Source organism: Amphiura filiformis, chromosome 15, assembly GCF_039555335.1.
Source record: "Amphiura filiformis chromosome 15, Afil_fr2py, whole genome shotgun sequence".
Classification (NCBI taxonomy): domain Eukaryota; kingdom Metazoa; phylum Echinodermata; class Ophiuroidea; order Amphilepidida; family Amphiuridae; genus Amphiura; species Amphiura filiformis.
This window is the reverse complement of record NC_092642.1, coordinates 5,286,924-5,307,354: the sequence shown is the minus strand read 5'-3', so window position 1 is coordinate 5,307,354 and position 20,431 is coordinate 5,286,924. Positions and strand designations below refer to the sequence as shown.

The following is a 20,431-nucleotide window of genomic DNA, read 5'->3' as shown; positions in this document are numbered from 1 at the left end:
GGGAGTGTCATCATGTTGGCCGAATATTTGGCAGGTTTAAATATTTCTTGACCAAATCACAACTGTGATATGGGGTACAGAAAGTAAATGTATCTTATTTAGAGGTTAATAACTGCGCATCGGTTATTTGGAGGCATTGTGAAAAATCTAAACATTTTGCCTTTGGAACCGAGGAATATCCCGAGGGCGCAGCCCCGAGGGATATTCCGAGGTCCAAAGCAAAATGTTTAGATTTTTCACAATGCCCGATATATAACCGATGCAAAGTTATTAACCTCATTCATAAACCGTCACTTTGATCTTTTAACTTTACAAAATAACACACAATTTTCCTCAAAAGTTTGTAAAAATAAACAATTTTTACATCTTCCCTTTCCCAAAATCGATCAGGCTAAAACAAAACGACCAATAACAAAAGTGCGATCAGAATCTGTGCAAATATGGTAGCGCGCAATCTAAATACGGCAGCCAGCGCTGCAGTTCGTTGGACGCTTTGTCACGGGCGACGCAGAAGTCAATTGTGTGCGACATTGGAACAATTACGCATTTTGCGGTCAATTGTGAGATATTAATGACCTCGATTTGCGTTCAAGCGTTTTCACAAATAATAAAATATGATTGGATCGCACGCATCGCGTTTATTAATGAGGTTATGAATATTATATAATTTATATTTGATGCGATCAAGCAAAATGAGTTGAGTGTCAGCAAAGTTGATTTTGCCATCATACTCATTTGATTGCATCATCTTTTGCATTATACATGGAACTGATGGTTTGAAAATCTAAAATAAACAAAATAAATACTGTGGATCCACTCGGAATGTTTATATGACGGAATATCATGGGGAAGGCACTATGCTATACTTGGCAACTAAGCACACAGTTGAGTAATATTCTAATACTTTATCAAGGTGTTTACAGCACATTCAGTAGACAAGGTGATTATGCTAAGTCCAATATAGAGAGGGCATGATAAGAGCTAAAGCATTTTCCACCTTGATGTGGCAGTGACGTCAGTGCGCATTTCATTGGGTACAGGCCAGCTACAAATCGCTGGTGCTCGCTCAGAGCGCTGGTGTAAACACACACATGCTTAAAGATGCCGCATAGATGCATGCGCGAAACAGCTGCCTTGATGCTTTGACGTCACTGCCACATCAGAGTGGAAAATGCTTTAGCTAGAATGTGAACAAATGAAATACATATCCCTTGAAATAGCATGAGGCATTTAGTGGACACCATTTCTTCCACAGTTGAGGAACACTTCCAGAAGATAACAACATTGCTAAATAATACAATTACAAAACTTGCTAGAATAAGGCTTCTTTGTGCTATTATGCATGGTAAATTTCTGGAAAAAAATCTATTTGCTTCTTCTTGGTTTCAACTCCTTGTATTCAAGGTTTTGTCTATTTGATAGAATAATCATATATTCACAAAAAAGATTATATTGAATTTGTCTAACCCACAGAATTCAATACTGATCATTTTCCACTGTAATATACATGTAAAGCAGACCAATTCCTTCATAATTTAAGAGAGAAAACATTTATTTCAGTAATGAATTTGCAGGGCATATTTTAGCACTTTCACTTGATACACCAATATGCAAATTGCCAAAGAGAAAAACACAAACCATGATATTGATGTAGAATACATCTTGTTTTAAGTAAAAGGTAAAAAAATCTGAATATTTTAAAACTTGATTTCAACAAAATCATGAATTAGGAGTCAAAACATGATTATCTAATAATAGTTTCCTTGATGTTCACTTCAATAAGCATATTAAAATCCCACCTCTCAAAGCGAGGGAGGACAGGACCATTCTTAGTAAGAATACAAAAATATAAATCTGACAATTAAACAACATCCAACATAAGATGTCCAAGGCATATATACAAGTAAACATAATAAACATTAATTATGTACAAAATTGTTTTGATTTTGAAAGCTGAGAGAAACTTTCAACATATTTCAAAAACTGTATAGTGGCAAGTTTCAATTGTTAATGTTACGCTCTGCAGCAATTAAAAAGTTTTCACATGTTTTTAATTTTTGCTTATTTCAAGTTTCCTACATTGACTTACACACTAAAGAAACAGTTTCTTGCACTGTCGATTAAGCTTAGAAGAGCGTAAATCTTGCAGAAATTATTGTGGCGTGAAAATTTCCACTTTCCACTAGCAGAATTCAAGACCATTGTAAGGTAAATTTACAACAATTTTGCATCATTAAGCTATCAAATAATACTTAAGTTCTACCCATAAATGTGTGTTACCTTAATTCTACCCTGCAGAAACACTGCAAACATCACAATATTTAAACACATAAATTAGTTAAAATATACAATTAAAATAAAAGGAAAAAGTCTCTTCTATTTCCCAAATATTGCACATAATGTCCTTGGTCCAATGCCGCTTTGGTTTTGTTTTGCACTGCTTCAGCTCATAGGAGTGTCTTGAGGGCTTCTAACGCAGCTTTGTAACAGAAGGCATATTGATCCTGTAACAAATAACAAAAGGGATGAGTTTAAAGGGTTAACAGCACATCTGGATTTATTCATAAAATGTTACACAAGCTCAGCATTTTATGGCATAACATAATCCATGATAATAAAAGTGTCCAACTCGCCAAGGTCCTGAACATCTAAAAGAACTGTGGGATAGGCTTTTACGACGGGAATTCATAACAATTAGTAGGTTTTAGCGGGTTCGCCGTCGGACAAGTTTAGAACTGTCAAGCTTTCGTCAGGAGTAGCTCTGACTTCTTCAGGACAAAGTACCTAAGAATGAGACATGTAGACCGCCCCTTGTCTACTGATGACTCTGAAAAGAGCCGTTTGCTGAAGACTGCCCCTTGTCAACAGAAACTAGCAGATCTCGCCTATCTGCTGATTTTGTAAGTTTTGGTGGCTCTGAAAAGAGCCGTTCAATGAGACTGCCCCTTGTCTACAGAGAACTAGCAGATCTCGCCTATCTGCTAATATAAATGTTTTGGTGGCTCTGAAAAGCGCCGTTTGCTGAAGACAAGGGGCAGTCTTCAGCAAACGGCTCTTTTCAGAGCCACCAAAACCAGATAGGCGAGATCTGCTAGTTTCTGTTGACAAGGGGCAGTCTTCAGCAAACGGCTCTTTTCAGAGTCATCCAGGGGCGGTCTACAGCAAAGGCTCTTTTCAGAGCCACCAAAACCAGATAGGCGAGATCTGCTAGTTTCTGTTGACAAGGGGCAGTCTTCAGTTCTAAACTTGTCCGACGGCGAACCCGCTAAAAACCTACTAATCTAAAAGAACATTGTGATATATAAGGACAAGGTTACCTGCCCAAAATCCTAGTATAAACATTTAGTAATTGTTGGTATTTAGTTCCTGCACAAACCTGGCAGTTGACCAGGCCAACATTTGTGGACCTTTAAGGTTAGCAACTATTTTAAACTGTTATGATTTGGTAGTTCACAGCATCCTGCGAATGGTAGTGAGCTTTGGCAAAAATTGCATTGATCAATTCATGGCGAGCGTGTAGAATTCAAATATCACAGATATACATTTGTAAGTCCTGTGGTTCTTGAGTTATGTTGTAAAGAGGGCTGAAACAACAACTCTTTTGTAAAACGTACATAACTCATTAACAACAATAAATCAAGCAAGTTTTCAAAGTATATGATTTGTAGAATGAACTTTTGCAAAACATCAAATTGTTATTTTTCAATAATATATTGATTTAGATAATGAAAATCAAGTTTTAGGCTGCTTCCACCAACAATACCTTGTGTACCCTTAAGTGTATATTGTAGGGGTTTTACCAAAACTTCGCCCTGACGAACGAACTCTCGGCCTATTTGAGACAGATCGATCCCTACTTTGCAGAATGTAACCTGGGATTCGTTGAACATACGCACCAAACACAGTTTTCACTTACAAACCAATGCTTTAATATCTCTTTAATACTCGTTGATAATTCACAATACTGTACGATATCTATTTAGTCTGATTTGAGTGATTTAGTGTGCTTCAGTGGTAGAACAAATTGTAATTACCACGGGTAACTTTCCGCCATTTTGTCTGTCTGATTGTTTACACGACTTCTGCGCAAGTCCAGAGATGAGCTAAATGTAGATCGCTTACTGAATTAAGGGCGCATCTCACATACAAATGCTTAAAAGCCTAAATTGGCACCAACATTCCGGCCCCTAATTGAACGCTGCGCTTTCAATTACTCCTAAATTGACTGACAACAATTGAGTGCCCAATTTAGAAACGGACACCTTGTAGATTCACTCCAAAATATCAAACAATGTGAAACGAAGTGACCAAAACTATAATGTGATCTGGCGGATTACTAAATATAACGCAAACATATTTTGACAACACTTCATGTAAATAGCAAACATCCGTGCAGGTGAATGCTCAATAAAGAAACTTATCATGAAGATTAACTCTGCTATGTGACAAGTTGTCCTTTCACAGTTCATATGATGATATCAAAATCATCCAACTCAATATAAGTTGGTCCTTTGAGCAGGTTTAAATTTAAAACTGAACAATTAAAAATACCTTAGGCTAAATATAGCCAAACCTCAAAACACAATATTTTGTGCAAGTTATTGACTTTACTTATTTGTAAACAAAAGCACTTCACCATGTAATCTGGTAAATACTCAAAAACAATGACCAAAACAAGAACAGTGCCAAATGCACTGAGCAATTGGAATGAAACAATTGGCAGGGCAAACAAGTGCCCAGCAAACATACCAAGTCACATGGAGAAGCTACATGCATATATACATGTAAATTTACTCAAGCCTCAAGTGCACATGGGAAATGTTATAAAACCTAAAGAAGCACTTCTAATCTAATGAGGCAATAACGAGCATTACCAACATGATCCGTTAATTATAATCATGCTAATCCTATAAATGATGAGTAAATGATCTAGTTCAAAGACCGGAGTAAACCAGATTTCTAAAACCCTGATTGTTCTGATAAAGATACTTCAGTGTGTGATTCAGTAAACTTTCCATAGAAAATGAATGAAACATTTCACAAACAAACACCGTGCAAATGCACAGAAGATTTGACAATTAATTTTGCCTGAAATGAAACCCAAATGTTTACCATATCACACTGCGAAGCTCAATTTAAACCAAAAAAGATTAGTTTAGTTGAACTCTGATAGAATTGTCCAAATTTGGACTAATTTAAACTCAACAATTTCTCAATCATAAATGTCAGTAGGCTGAAATTTAAAGTTGCCTTTATACGACTTGTTTGTAGATTTCTAATGTCCATCCAAGTGTTCAATACATGTAAACAGTTCAATCTGTTGACTAGAGCACTGTGTGAATTTTACTACGCGTGCTGACATGTGATGTGTGACAATTTTTGAAAGTAGCAGCCTCAATTCAATGAGCTATAAAAACCAAATTTCACATAAATTATGCTGGTTCTAAGACGATGCATTTACTGTCTCTCATATCCAATGTTTGTAACCTGCCATTCAAGCAAATGTCCAATTTGATCAGTGGCTATGTACATGTTATCGTGTACCTGTAGTTCACGCCAAGCTGCTGAAAATGTCCACAATCTCAAATTTTAAGTGATTTATTGCAAAGTAAGATGAAATATGATATGCTATGCCAAGGGCAAATGAAATATGACAAAAAGGCCTAACTCAGAACAAAACAATCCCTTTTGACATCCTAAGGAAACCCAACAAGGGCGGCTGTATATCATGATTTCACTTCACCTGGCAAATTATCATTTTACCACATTTGTCAGCATTTTCACAGTGCAAATCCTCGGTGCAGGAAACTTCCTCAGTGGATATAAATAAAGTTTGAAGTTCACTTTGCTTGTCACAACAGTCAACATGGTAGACTGCTGTCTGCAAACCTGCACCATGTTGATTAGCAGTTGAAACTTCCACCGCTCCAACATCTGCATGTCTTCATGGTTCTCGTAGTTCACACTGGTAGGTTCACACTCACCCCACACTGGTAGGTTCACACTGGTAGGTTCACATTGGTAGGTATCTGGTACAGGTAGTGTCTGCATGCTCTCACACTGGTATCTTATCACAATAATGACTGGATGGCTGGATGGGCTCAAGGCCCTTAAAGTCAGTGTTGTTTTTCGTCTGACTTGGGGTTTCCAGTACCCCCATCAACTAAAAGTAAACTTCCAGTTGGTGTCCCAGATTAGGCGCCGGGGGGCTCGCCGTGTCTTTTTTAGTTCATGTCCTTGGGCCCTTGCACTGGGCTATCTTGCTCAAGCAGTACACAAAGTTTTGTGACTGGTCTCATAAGTTCAGTTGTTTGTGTCTTGATCTTGGTGCTGCGCACATGTCCATTCTTGTCTGGATGTATTTCTTGAACGCAGCCTGGGGTCCATGATTTGCGTAGTGCCTGGTTGTCTACCATTAACACCGCATCTCCTGGTTGTAAATTTCTTTGGGGACACAACCACTTCTGAGGACTCTGTGTGACAGCTTTGGTTTGGTATTCGGGGCATGTTACACACTGCTTCACCAATTTTCTCACCGCTGTGCTCGCATTGATTATCCAGAATCTCTGCCTCGGTTCTGCTAAGACATTGTTTTTGCCCTGATGGTTGACATGTTCATGGGTGTGCCTTATAATCAGGTTTGAAACATGGTGGTTCTTTGGCAGAATCATTGGATGCTTCACAAGATCTGACATATGAGTGCTGCGGAATCTTCCACCAACTCGTAGTATCCCGTCATGTATCATAGGATCCAGGTTGTCTAAGGAACCTACTTTCTGTCTCTTCTTGCAGGAAATCTTCTGATCTGGTGTAGCTTTCAGAGCGCTGATCTCCATAGCAAATGTTTCTTGCTGGATGTAGCGAACAATTGCTTCCTCTGCTTCCTGGAGGTTCTCCGCTGACAGGTGGGACTCTTGAGCTGGTTCAAAGAATTGTCTAGGTTGGGTTACTTCTTTGTCACATTTGGCAGCTGCATTGTTTTTCTTTTTAGCTTTTTGCAGCAGTATTCTTTTGAGTCTCAGTAGGTATGCGACCGCTCTCTTCAAGGAATTCCACTTGGAGTAATGTCGCAGTAGTTTGTCGATAGGATCTTCATGTTCCTCTACCTGAATGGCTTTAACGGATGCCTCTTCTTCTGGATCATTATCCAGTTGGTTCTCATCACTGTTACATGGTTGACTTGGCTGCTCAGTCTTTTTCTGCTGTAGAAATTCAGGATCTCTAGGCCATCTACTGTTGCTGAGACAATTTTTTACTGTTTGACCCCATGAGGGTTCATCAGCCGGGTTCCGTGTCGTATCAACATGTCGCCATTGTGAGGGTGAAGAACCTTCTCTTATGGCTCTGTTATATTCTTCCCCGACCTGTGGTTTTCTCTTCAGTTGTGAGATTTCACTTTCTGACTTGTTGTTTGAGAATGTAACTTCCTGGTTACTAAGGTCGTGTTCTCACCACAGACATGGGGTCTCGTACCTAGGTCCGAGTCTACATACAAGTGGACTCAGTCCACATTGATTTCGCGTTCTCACTAGCACCAAAATGCTGATGTAGGATCGACTCCACTTACCCGGATGTTATAATATCAAGCACTTCGAGGCATGGCCATGACGTCACAAATTCTGTTGCAATGCATGTTTTGAGCCGAATTCACAGCACAAATCAAACTTTACGATAGTAGACTATCAATTTTAGCTAATTTTGAAAGATCATGTTTTATTTACAGGCCCCTGATATATTTCTTCAATCTATGAATATGTTATTTTGTTATATGTATTTGGAAAGATCTGAAATAAACAGCTCTAAAAACTGTTATTTTATATTGGGCCTATACGTGTAAAATCAGAGAAATACATCGGGTTGTTTAATATTTCTGATTTTGGTCAAGCACGCCGATTCACACGCAACACAACCTTTATTTTACATCAAAAATACTATTTTTGATTGGTAATTTTAACTCAGTCTAGCAAAATGTACACCTCAAAAACGATTCATATTAAACCTGAATATCCTTTTGTACTATCCAATAAAGCCCAATGTCTTTTTGTTTAATTCTGAAACTGGATAAAATCTGTATGCCAGCGATGCCGTTGTTTTCACAATGCATGAGAAGCATGCTGCTCATCAAACACGGCAAGCATCTCGAACTAACGCCGTGTATGTTCCCTTGACTTTCCGCCGAAAAAATAAATGTTGTAAATTACGGTACATGAAATAAAGCCTGTATAAATTTGTTCTATAATACCAGCTATGAATTTTTAAGTTGAAAATGCATATGTTTAAATTTTATCATGGAAAATTATATAATGTAGACATGTAGTATAGGCCTATAGTACAACGACGGCCGCCAAGGTTGTGCATTTCCGGTATAAGTGGATCGAGTCCACTTGTAAACGCTTCTCACTATGCTGTTTGATACCACGCCCTAGGTACGAGACTACCTCAATGAGGTGGTCTCGATGCTACATCCTGGATGTAGGATCGAAACCACTTATTTCGCGTTCTCACTATGCTTGGAAGTGGACTCGATGTAGGATCGAGTCCACGTCCTGGTATCAAACAGGCATAGTGAGAACGCGCCCTAAGTTGCAACTTCATCTGACAGTCGCTGTCCTTTAAATGAATCGACTTTACCACCATGTTGTCACCTATTGAACTTTGCGGTCTGTCTTCTATCGTCCGCTTATTAATATCATGGTTGTACGGATCGGCCAACTCATTATGCAAGTCCTCAACAGAGATTCTATGTACAGATGCCATACTTGTTGTTATTGATGTAGCTCTTGACTTTGTAAGCCCATGTATCTCCCAGCCTAATGCTGATCTACAGGCGTATGGACCGTCGTGTTGACTCTGGATGACTTCTAGCGGTTCCAATGCTCTTGGGACATTATTCCCAATGAGCAGGTCGACTCTTTGCCCTTTCCGCAACTCAGGTACTGTTATTTCTTGCAAATATGGCCATGGATTCAGGTCTTCTTTGGAGACCATATCTTCCACCTTGACTGGTATGGAGTCCTGGGTATAAACGTTAGGTAACTTGATGTTGACTTTACCATCTGCATCTGTTACCTCCAAACCTGCTAACTTGTATGTGTCGACATCTTTGTCTCCATTGATGGTTCGGACCTTGATCTTTGTCTTTGTTCCTTTCATAGCCAATTTACTCTTAAGATTCTTAGAGCAAAATACAGCTGTACTCTTGCTGTCCAGCAGAGCATATGTCTTGACTTCTTTGCCTGTGTCTCTTGACAGTACGGTTACCGGTACCACCGATAACACCGATGCCATGCATCCTGCCCCAGTTAAACCACATGTGGTTGATGCCTCTACTTCCGACTTCTGGGGGTCTCTTTCGCCTCGTTCACGGTGCAAAACAGTTGGGTGTCTGCCTTTGCAAGTGATGCATTTGGCTCTTTTTGTACAGTCTCTGACGAGGTGAGACGCTTTCTTGACACAGCCAAAGCACACACCCAGTTTCCATAGAGTAGCCATCCTTTCATCGTATGGTTTCTTCTGGACCACCCTGCATACTTCCAGTGTATGTGTTGAAGTATCACAGTGAAGACAGTTTTGTTGAGGCGGTTTCTCTTCACTATGGGTACCGGTGACGAAACTTGAAGTTCTTGGCTTTGGTTTGTGGTCATATTGTTGACTTCTGGTATTACTCTTGTTGTCACTGCTAATTGTACCAAAGGCTGGATTTGCGACGATCTGTGCGTGGCGACTCACAAAGTCAACCAAGTCTTTGAAGCCAACGGTTCTCAGTTTTTCTTCCTGGATATCATACACCTTGGCTCTCCACAAGTTCTTAAGCCTATATGGCAATTTACCAACCAACAATTGCAGACTACTTGTGTTGTCCAGTTCTTTCAAGGGACTGTTAGCTTGCATCATATTGTGGCATTCTAGCAGGAATAATGAAAATTCATTAAGGCAACTAGCCTGTTCCTTGACATCTGGCCATTCTTTTGCTTTCTTCAAAACAGCTTGTGCAATCTTGTGACTGTCTCCAAACCGTTTGGTAAGGAGCTGTTTCGCCTTGATATATCCTTCATTGGCGTCTGTGTAAAGTAGTTAATTCTGTCTCTGCCATCTAAAATTTTGTCCTCTACTCCATATTCAAAGGCTTTCATGAATGTGGTGAATTTTAACGGATCTCCGCTAAATACTTGGATCTTCTGCGCTGGCAGTTGTGCTCGAACTTGTTGGGTGATGAGCAATTGCGTTAACTTGCCAAGGTCACTATTGGCTGGATCCCTTTGTTGTAAACTCTCTTTGTTTACACTCTGTGTCACCATCGTACTTATGGGTTGAGCTTGACCCATGCTAGAATTCATGAATACGGATGGATTCGTAGGCTGTTGTTTCATGTCATTGTCATGACGTGTGTTGAATTGTCCAGCTGGAGTTTTAATCTCCTTTGACTGATCTCTGTTTGTATCCAGCGGTGCTGCTATGGCTGACAATAGACCTGTGTCATATTGTGGTGGTATACTGATTAGCAATGGACTACTAATTGACAACTTTCCCACATTCACCGGCGCTGCTGATGACGGCATTTCACTGGCATCATTTTGTGGTGTGATGTTGGTTTGTACTTGACTACTAGTTGACAATATTCCCATATCCACCGGCGCTGGTGTAGACAGCAATTGACTGGTGTCATTTTGTGGTGGGGTGCCGACTTGCACTGGACTACTAGCTGCCAACATTCCCATATCCAATTGACCGACGTTGTCATTTTGTGGTAGCGTGCCGATTTGCACTGGACTAATAGTTGACCACTTTCTCATATTCACTGGCATTGCTGTTGACGGCAATTGACCGACGACATTTTGAGGTGAGGTGTCAATTTGCGCTAGACTACTGGTAGACAACTGTTTCTTTGGTTGCTGTACGTCACAGTGCGTCTCAGAGATCATGTTAATTTGCCCTTTTGCAATTTCCTGCTCTGTTGTTTTGTCACATGGACTTTCCCATGGAGTTGGGCCTGTAGCGCCTTGAATTTCTTTGGTATCTTCTAACCAACGACTCACTGAAATTTTGTCACTAATTAGAATTGGTGGAATATCTTCCGATAATGTCCTGCTACTTCTGCTCTTTGTTTCGTCATCATATTTCTCTAATGTAGCTATTTTTGCATCCTCAACATTTATTTCTGTCTCCATGGCTAGCAGCTCCCTCTTTTGTTGCAAGTCTTTTGCTCTAGTCTGTAACTCAAACTCTTCTTTTTCCAGAGCTTGCTTTAGGTATCTTGCTTTAGCCTGCAGCTCAAACTCTTCCTTTTCCAGAGATTGTTTTAATTTGAGTGCGTCGGCGCGGCATTGTAGCTCCGCTTTTCGGGTGGCTGCTTCAAGGAGGGCATACTCTGTGCTTTTCGATAGTGAAGTTCTGGATGACCTTTTACTCCTGGGAGCAGAGCTTGTACTTTTGTTACTCATTTTATTACTCTCCTTTGTGTCTCAACTTTATTTCACAATCTATTTGTTGGATGAAGGGAGCCCTCAATTGTAGCTTTGTCACACTTGCGATACGTGTGGCTTATTATGCAATGTTTGTTTACACACACAATTTCGACACCAAATTTATTTTCGCTAAAGCACGCTAGTATTTTGCGAAAAGCCTTGATTTATTCTGAAATCAAGAAAGAGTATGTCATGCATGTATATTGACCTTGATTCGAGTACGCCCTTAAATCAAGAAAGGGGTAAGTATTGCATGTAAGTATGCCTTGATTCGAATATCGCCCTTAAATCAAGAAAGGGGTATAACTATTGCATGCACCCTAAAATCAAGTATATATTTTGTATGCGTGTATGTATGCCTTGATTCGTTATCGCTCTAAAATCAAGAAAGGGACGCGTCTTATTGTTACGCATAAATTTGCGGCGTGCTATGCTGATGCAATATAATATGCGAGAAGCACCGAACTTAATTTTGCTTAAATAAGCTCCTCAATTGTAGCTTTGACACACATGCTATGGGTGTGGCTTATAATGCGGCATTTATTTACACACGATTCTTATGCGATTGCGATTTATTGTACACAGTTTGTACCGAATCCTACCGATGTAGGCCTATTTTCGCCAAAGCACGCTAATATTTTTATTCGAAAAGCCTTGATTTATGCTCGAAATCAAGAAAGCGTCTGGCGTGCGTGTATATTTGCCTTAAAATTCTAAAATCAATAGGAGTATGTCCGCACGTATGTATGCTTTGTTACGCGCAAATTTGCGGCGTGCTATGCAGATGCGATGTGCGAGATGCACACCGAATCGTTATTTTTGCTTAAATAAGCTTGCTCGAATAATTATTTGCTAATGCTATACAGAGTTTACGCACACAAAACACTGTAGAGCCTTGATTTTCATTTAGATATGAGAAACACGGTCACATGCCTGTTTTAGCCTTGATTTATTTATTTTAGCGAGTATGCTATACTGATGTACATGCACTGTCATGTGAATAGCCCTGAAATAACTTTTAGCTTGTTTACAGACGTACTGTATTTCTATAAGCTTATTTGCTATACACATGTACATGTACCGATTGCTGTACAGCCCTCATTGATATCACAGAAAAGCTTGCAATACAGTATACACACACAGGCGTACTGCACTGTGTGTTGTCACTCGACACTGCACTGCTCTATAAATAGAACCTTGTTTATTTGCCATAAATCTCGCCAATTTGCGACTCTACGGCAATACCTGTTCTATTTTATGACAATGGTTCAACTTATGAACCTTATAGCATGTCATAAACTTTTGTTCAACTTAGAACATTTACCATTTGTTCTACTTAATGTAGGGGTTTTACCAAAACTTCGCCCTGACGAACGAACTCTCGGCCTATTTGAGACAGATCGATCCCTACTTTGCAGAATGTAACCTGGGATTCGATTGAACATACGCATTCAAACACAGTTTTCACTTACAAACCAATGCTTTAATATCTCTTTAATACTCGTTGATAATTCACAATACTGTACAATATCTATTTAGTCTGATTTGAGTGATTTAGTGTGCTTCAGTGGTAGAACAAATTGTAATTACCACGGGTAACTTTCCGCCATTTTGTCTGTCTGATTGTTTACACGACTTCAAGTAAGTCCAGAGATGAGCTAAATGTAGATCGCTTACTGAATTAAGGGCGCATCTCACATACAAATGCTTAAAAGCCTAAATTGGCACCAACATATATAAGAACATGACACATACTTAATCTGTGGAAACAAACATCAAATTGCTGTAAAATATGCATTCCCACATCTGTAGCATTATTGAATTTCAACACCTAATTTTGCAATCTTATTTTTTGTGGTAGGGAAATTATGGAAAAGATACTCGTTGCTAACTTTGTGATATTATGATAACCTTATTTCATAGATTATATGCGGTGATATACTATACTGGTCTTACCTTAGTTTGAATCATGCCTTGTCGTTGACTTCTCAAATCTTTGACAATTTCCATGATCTTGAACTGAAAGTGATAAAAAATGTTACACAAAATTATACCTTTTACAAACTTTATCTTTATATTCTTACGCAGGCACAGGCTGGGAAATAAGTGGGGGCAGGGGCCATTTAGCCTCTGGTTCATTAAAAATAGCCCCTGGTTCCCTGTAAAACTCTGTAAACCAGGGGCTATTTTTTTAAAATTATAAAGTAGCCCTGGTGCGGCACCTCTTATTTCCCAGTCTGATTGAGTGAGGTATCAAAATCAAATTTTCCCATCCATTGAATAGCCCTTGGTTCATTGAAAATAGCCCATGGTTCCCTGTAAAACCCTGTGAACCAGGGGCTATTTTTTTACAAAGTAGCTCCTGGTCTGGCACTTCTTATTTCCCAGCCTGCGCAGGCATCTTTTGATTTTAGCCATGACATAAAAACATTGCAGTACACTAGTTTAATTTGGTCGTCCCAATGCACAACAATTCAATATGACCAATGCACCAAAGCATTACACATGGGGTTATATGATGACGTTAATACACTCTCCTTTTGTATGTTTGAGAACCACCTCAGTTGCTTCATGGTACATGGTACCAGTAATAATATGGGAAAGTGTATTTCTATTTAATACTTGAATGTTTTTATGTTGTTCTTTTTATGGGCAATATTTGTATTTTTGAATGTTTGCAAGTGAATGAACTGAAATGAAATGGTTTCAATCAATTGTGATGTGATCAGACAAAATGAGCCATTTGTCAGACAATATCAAAATTCATTTTTCAATTTCATTATATGTAAGCTTGTCAGAGCTTTATTGTACGAAAAATCTCATGACAATTAGACTTATGATTCCAAATATAGAGCCATTTCTGTGTTGTTCAAAACAATAAAATACAAAGGAAATGGAACTCTGTTATTAGCTGTATCTCAAAATCAATATTTGCGACAAACGACTCATCTAGCTTAATCGCACCACTATTTTCCTTTAGGAATTAACTTGTAAAATACACAAACAAATAATAAAAGTCTTCACACATACCTGTTCATCCCTGTCAATCAAGCCAATGATTGTATCAACAGTAATCAATGTCCCCGTCCTACCAATACCAGCACTACAGTGTACAACAATAGGACCATTAGTATGAATACGACGCATGTATCTTGTATATCGCAGCAATGGTAATGCAGAGGGAGGTACACCATGATCAGGCCATGTGGTAAAGTTCAAATGAGTTACATAATGAATTGAGTTGGTTTGTGTGTCCGTCATGGAGATCTTACGGATGTCGAAGTGTTCTAGCGTTTGGAGGTTGTCAAGGCGGAGTTGAAATCTGTCGCCAATCATTATTGGGGTTTCCATGCTGTCTGGCCAGTATCTGTGACATTTCACCTGGAAGAAATTGTATATAGTATTTGGATAAAATCATCAGTAATGAAAATTATATATTCGCATTATGGGATTATGATGTACGTTTTTATGGTGCTTTCAATCTTGTAACAATCCAGAAACTGTAGACATCCACAGTGCCAGGGCATCAATTAATTTCTTAGTGTGTGTGTCCTCATTTGCTGTTGTTTACCAACACACACCAATGCTACACACACACTACTCCCCATTCCAGAAAAATACAGCACTAATTTTTTGGATTAAAAAATATTATCCTGTTTTGCCAAATGAAACATAGCTAAATCCTAATCCTTTAGTTAGTCCTAACTGACAATAAACAGTCAGCTACCTGCACAACCGATTCTTTTGTTCTGCAAGGCTCACTCAGTCATTTAATGAGGCAATACAAACGATCGAAATTGGTGTTGAAATGAGCAAAATTTTGAGTTACACCTTTTCAGTGTAAAATTTTTTTTCTCAGCCACATGAAAAGCAATAATTTTCATTTTTTCAGTAAATGGCTGGAAAAACTATAATGCTTGATACTGATTTTTTTTAAAAATCCTGGTGTTAAACTTAGGCCTGAAATTCAGTCATTTAGTGTAAGATATTCGATTTTTATAGGCTTCAGCTCGGCCCATGAGCTTTTTCTTGGATCAACCTTTTAGCTTTTCAAAGTAATATAGTTCGCTAATGAAGGATTTTCCCCAACTTTCTAAAGCACATCACCGTGAGCTATATATCATAGTTTTGTCAGAATTTCCGTTTTGATTTCACCATCTTTCACTGTCGGCTGAAAAATTTCTAAATCAACACGTGAAATCTAAAGGCTAGTACTAGCATTTTGGATCGATATCCCTGGGTTTAATAGGAATACCGGCATGGCTATAGTGTTGCCAGAACTTCAATATAGCAAAGAAATTCCCAGACCTATAAGCGCTCCTACTGATCATGTTTAACCAGAACACCCAATTGGGGATTTAATCGCTGGTCGGGCAATTTGCTTTCAATGAAAAATTGACCTGGATAACAACAAAGGAAATATCGACTATTTCTACTGGTTGCTCTCGAGATAAAAGTACTCACCATTGCCTACTTTTACTTAGTTTGACATTTTCGGAGCATAAATCGAAAAAGGGTAAAACAAAACGGAAATTCTGACAAAACTATAACATATAGACCCACACGATGTGCTTTACAGAGGTGGGAAATATCTTTCTTTAGCAAACTATGTTAGTTTGAGACGCTAAAACATGAATTCGTAAAAAGCTGTGAGGCGTAATTCAAGGCCTATAAAAATCAAAAATATCACACTAAAAGACACAATTTGATGCTTAATTTTAACACCAGGATTTTAAAAAATGTATATTCAAGCACCAAGTTTTTAACTGACATTACTGAAGAAAAAAAAATATTGCTTTATATTTGACCGAGAAAATTAATTTCATAGCAAAAAGGTGTATCTCTGAATTGTGCTGATTTTTACATGTATCGATCGACTTTTAGCGCGACTAAGCATTTCTAAAGAATTGGTTGTCCAGGCGGCAGACTGTAAAGGTCAATTTTTAATATTTTTGCAATTTGAGGTAGAAAGTCCAAAAACATACAATTTTGCATGTTTTCTTACAATTGTAGCGACAAAATTGTAAGACTAGAGGCACAAGTCTAAACATTCAAAATCTTGAGTATAGGCTAAGAATTAGCTAATAATTTTAATATTTAGAGGTTAATAACTGCGATCGGTTATTTGGAGGCATTGTGAAAAATCTAAACATTTTGCCTTTGGAACCGAGGGATATTCCAAGGTCCAAAGCAAAATGTTTAGATTTTTCACAATGCCCGATATATAACCGATGCAAAGTTATTAACCTCATTCATAACCGTCACTTTGATCTTTTAACTTTACAAAATAACACAAAATTTTCCTCAAAAGTTTGTAAAATAAACAATTTTACATCTTCCCTTTCCCAAAATCGATCAGGCTAAAACAAAACGACCAATAACAAAAGTGCGTATCAGAATCTGTGCAAATATGGTAGCGCGCATAATCCAAATCTGGCAGCCAGCGCTCGCAAGCAGTTCGTTGGACGCTGTCACGCATTGCGGTCAATTGTGAGATATTAATGACCTCGATTTGCGTTGGCGTTTTCACAAATAATAAAATATGATTGGATCGCACGCATCGCGTTTATTAATGAGGTTATGAATAAATCTTATTATTGCTTATGAAAAAGATTGGAAAATGTGTTTTCCAAAAATTACAATTCATAACTTGAAATTAGTCTTTGTTCAAGTCTTTGGGCCTGATTGTCACAGAATACAAAAAAGGTTGAAAAACACCCTAAAAATGCATGTTTTTGGCCCTTATTTCCAAACATTGATGAAATATTAAAATTTGACTTTTATTGCCAGTTAGGACTACCTAAAGGATTAGGATTAAGCTATGTTTCATTTGACAAACCTGGATAATATTTTTTTAATCCAAAAAAATTAGTTCTGTATTTTTCTGGAATGGGGAGTAAATGCATGAAATATTGGCACCTCATTGACCAAATAAGCAAAGTTGCATCACATAGTCTCGGTATAATGTGTTTCAGGAAGGTGAGCTTATTTTGCTTAACATACGCACAGAGTAAAGTTCACATATTCCATTTCTAATTACCGAGTTATGAATACAATAAGCACTACAACAGAATAAACCAACTTCAATTCACACATTGGGTTACTTATGAACTGGATGCATTTGTAGGATTGTAGACTCTAATAAACACTCAGGTCATTCTTAGGAAGCTATCAGTAGGATGGTAAAAGCCTAAATACTGAGTATTACAGGATTTGCATCCAAATTTTTTTTCATATTCTGCAACTTACTTTGCCACTCTCTACATCCAATGTTACCATAGCGATGACATCTGCCCTTTGTTCCCATATCATCTGCCAGAAGTCTGCGGTTGTATTAGGCAATGGGCCTTGACAGGCTATATAATGCTGGGTATCCTTGCCTACTTGGACTTGGATGTGACTGGCATTGATGTAGTCTGATGTCACTCCTTTCTCAATTGCAACTCGCGTCTTGTCATCTGCAAATCAATTTTGCTAGTGGTAAGTTTGAATGCTTTCATGAAGGCTTGTCAAGCATTTGGGATGGAATTGCACATAGAATCCAATTTTGTAAGCAAAGACAAAATGGTGTTACTTTGCAATTTTTTGGCTTTTGGAAAAGGTACTGGCTATTAAATTTAGGCACCTATGGTTCATTAGGCTTTCTCAAGTCAGTGGTGTCTGCATGTGATACACACACCTTTTGATCGCAAGTGTATCACACATGGACGTGTGCTATCTCGAGGAAGCCAAATGGACCACATAGACAGATAATGATGCATATAGTAGCAAAGTACTTTGGCATAAGAAACCTGGAGAACTATATCAACTTCACCATGTATATGTTCAACACGCCAAAATTGCCAATATACGGCTATCAACATCAATGCAAGGGTCCTGCATATGTAGACAACCTTGGATGTTGTGCATAACAAATGGGTGAAGTAGAAGGAACTGGCAAGAATTTTCAGGGAAGTTACTGATCAATTTGTTTGACTAATTTTAAGCATTTATAGATTAGTCAGGTTGCAGGCAACCATTGAAAATTGAGAACAAAATAAAATTCCACATGGCAGGGACAAGTGGAAAATTCTGCTGTGCAATAATCACATTTTGCAGACCGAAGTCCTATAGTCTCTATACTATTCTTCACCCCATTCCTCACTCTGATGTGGCAGTGAAGTCAACACACTAAGGCAGCTGTTTTTAAGCGTCCTTAAACATGATGTGTGTGTATATATGCCTGCGCCTTGATCGAATGCCTGCGCTTTAAGTGCACACCAACGTCAGTGCCTGATCAGGATGAAATATGGTATACCAAAAACCTACCACAGTGAAACAGTAACCGAAACAAGTTTCATTACGACAGAAACCAAGGACAAGTGTGTACATTATACTTACATGGCAAGACATTTCTGTATCTATTTTTGTCTTTATTTGTAGGTTTATTAGCTTCATCAAATGTACCATGGGTGAGATCTTGACGTAAAACCTGCAGATAATGTCACAAGAGGAAATGTATTATAATATAGTTTGTGAGTAAAAATATTCCCTGCAGCAACTTGTATTGGCTATATAAACAATTTTGTGAAGTAAATGACATTGATCCATTTACATGCACAATTGACTCTAATGTACAAGAGTCAAGCAGTTGTTTTGTTGATTAACTTAACACTATAAAACTATATGTGTGTATATCATTTGCAGCAATTACAAATGCTATAAGTTTTTTCAAATGAAAAGTTATGCATTTAGCTTGATAAAAGTATCGAAACAAATATTTAAGCCTTGAGACATGGCTTTGACCATATAAATACTTTCTAAATATAAGCATCTTGCTGTACTTATTTCTCACAGACTGTATGGGTCACACCATATCTATATTATCTATATTACCTGTCACTAAATAGTACAGAATCAGCATCAGTACTTGACATGCTGGCATTGTATGTCACCCACACAGTGAATAAATTGGGGTTGTTGCAGCCAACAAACTGTATTACAATGTCAAAAGCATGTCAAAGAGCAAGTTTGATCACAGTTAGAAGCAGGTGTATAGCAATATTGACCTTATCTGAAATTGTGAGATACCAGTCAGGTCACATGATCATACCTTGTACTCTTCCACAGGGTCTTGCTTGTCAATCTGCTTCTGAATGGTTGCTATGGCATTCCGTAATGACCTCCCTGAATAGTGCCCTCCAGAGGCTGGTCGTAAGATTGTCATACGACGTAGCTCAGCATCACTGATAACACTGAGTATTTTATTGCCAGGAGTACCTCTTGGTGTAAGATTGTCTACTTCACCATCTATTGACAATGGTATGTCTGTGTCACTGCCCCAAGAGCTGGAGTCATCACTTTCATCTGCTTTCTGGCCCTGTACACAAGTAAGGGAAAACATGACATTGGATTTCATTACTTAGTACTCAATACTTATACTAAATCAAATCCTTCCATATTGTATGAACTAAACAGCGAATATGCTAAGAACAAGGAGTATATACCCATTGCATTTCACGGAACCAGGCATGTTACAAGCAAATTCTGCACATTGCTTTACATTCTAAATCTAAACTCAAATATCAAAAATACTTGCCTGAATGGCTACTTGTGACTTCAAATTAAATAACTATTTAGTTCAATCTACTTACCAGTTTGCTGCTAAGCTTGATAGCATGGCCATTTTCATCTGGAAGTGTCAAAGGTGAATCCTTAGGCAGGTCCATGGTATCATCAAGATCACTGTCTGTATCTTGACCTGAAAATAAAAGGTCAAAAGATATATAGATAAACGAACTTAACACAAACTGGCAGATACTTCAAGATGCAACACCTAATATCTTGATAATTCATGTTATAATTAATGCTTTGAGTTTTACCTTTTATTTCAATTTACATCCATCAAAGTACATAATGCGTACCTGCGTGCATACCATGTATCATTGTAAAGTATGGGACGATGTGGAAAATCATGCATGGGAAGT

The 20,431-nt window shown here is 38.2% G+C and overlaps 1 protein-coding gene across 1 annotated transcript in view; it reads right to left on the bottom strand.

The window, feature by feature from the left end:
• Positions 1-531: 531 nt before the first annotated feature.
• LOC140171177 (tyrosine-protein phosphatase non-receptor type 13-like) overlaps positions 532-20,431 on the bottom strand; it is a 71,468-nt gene continuing 51,568 nt past the window's right edge. Inside the window, 7 exon segments of the mRNA XM_072194374.1 lie at positions 532-2,504; positions 13,422-13,484; positions 14,496-14,846; positions 17,715-17,923; positions 18,846-18,936; positions 19,558-19,824; positions 20,099-20,205. Of these exon segments, the coding sequence (XP_072050475.1) occupies positions 2,448-2,504; positions 13,422-13,484; positions 14,496-14,846; positions 17,715-17,923; positions 18,846-18,936; positions 19,558-19,824; positions 20,099-20,205 (1,145 nt within the window). The 3' untranslated portion in view covers positions 532-2,447.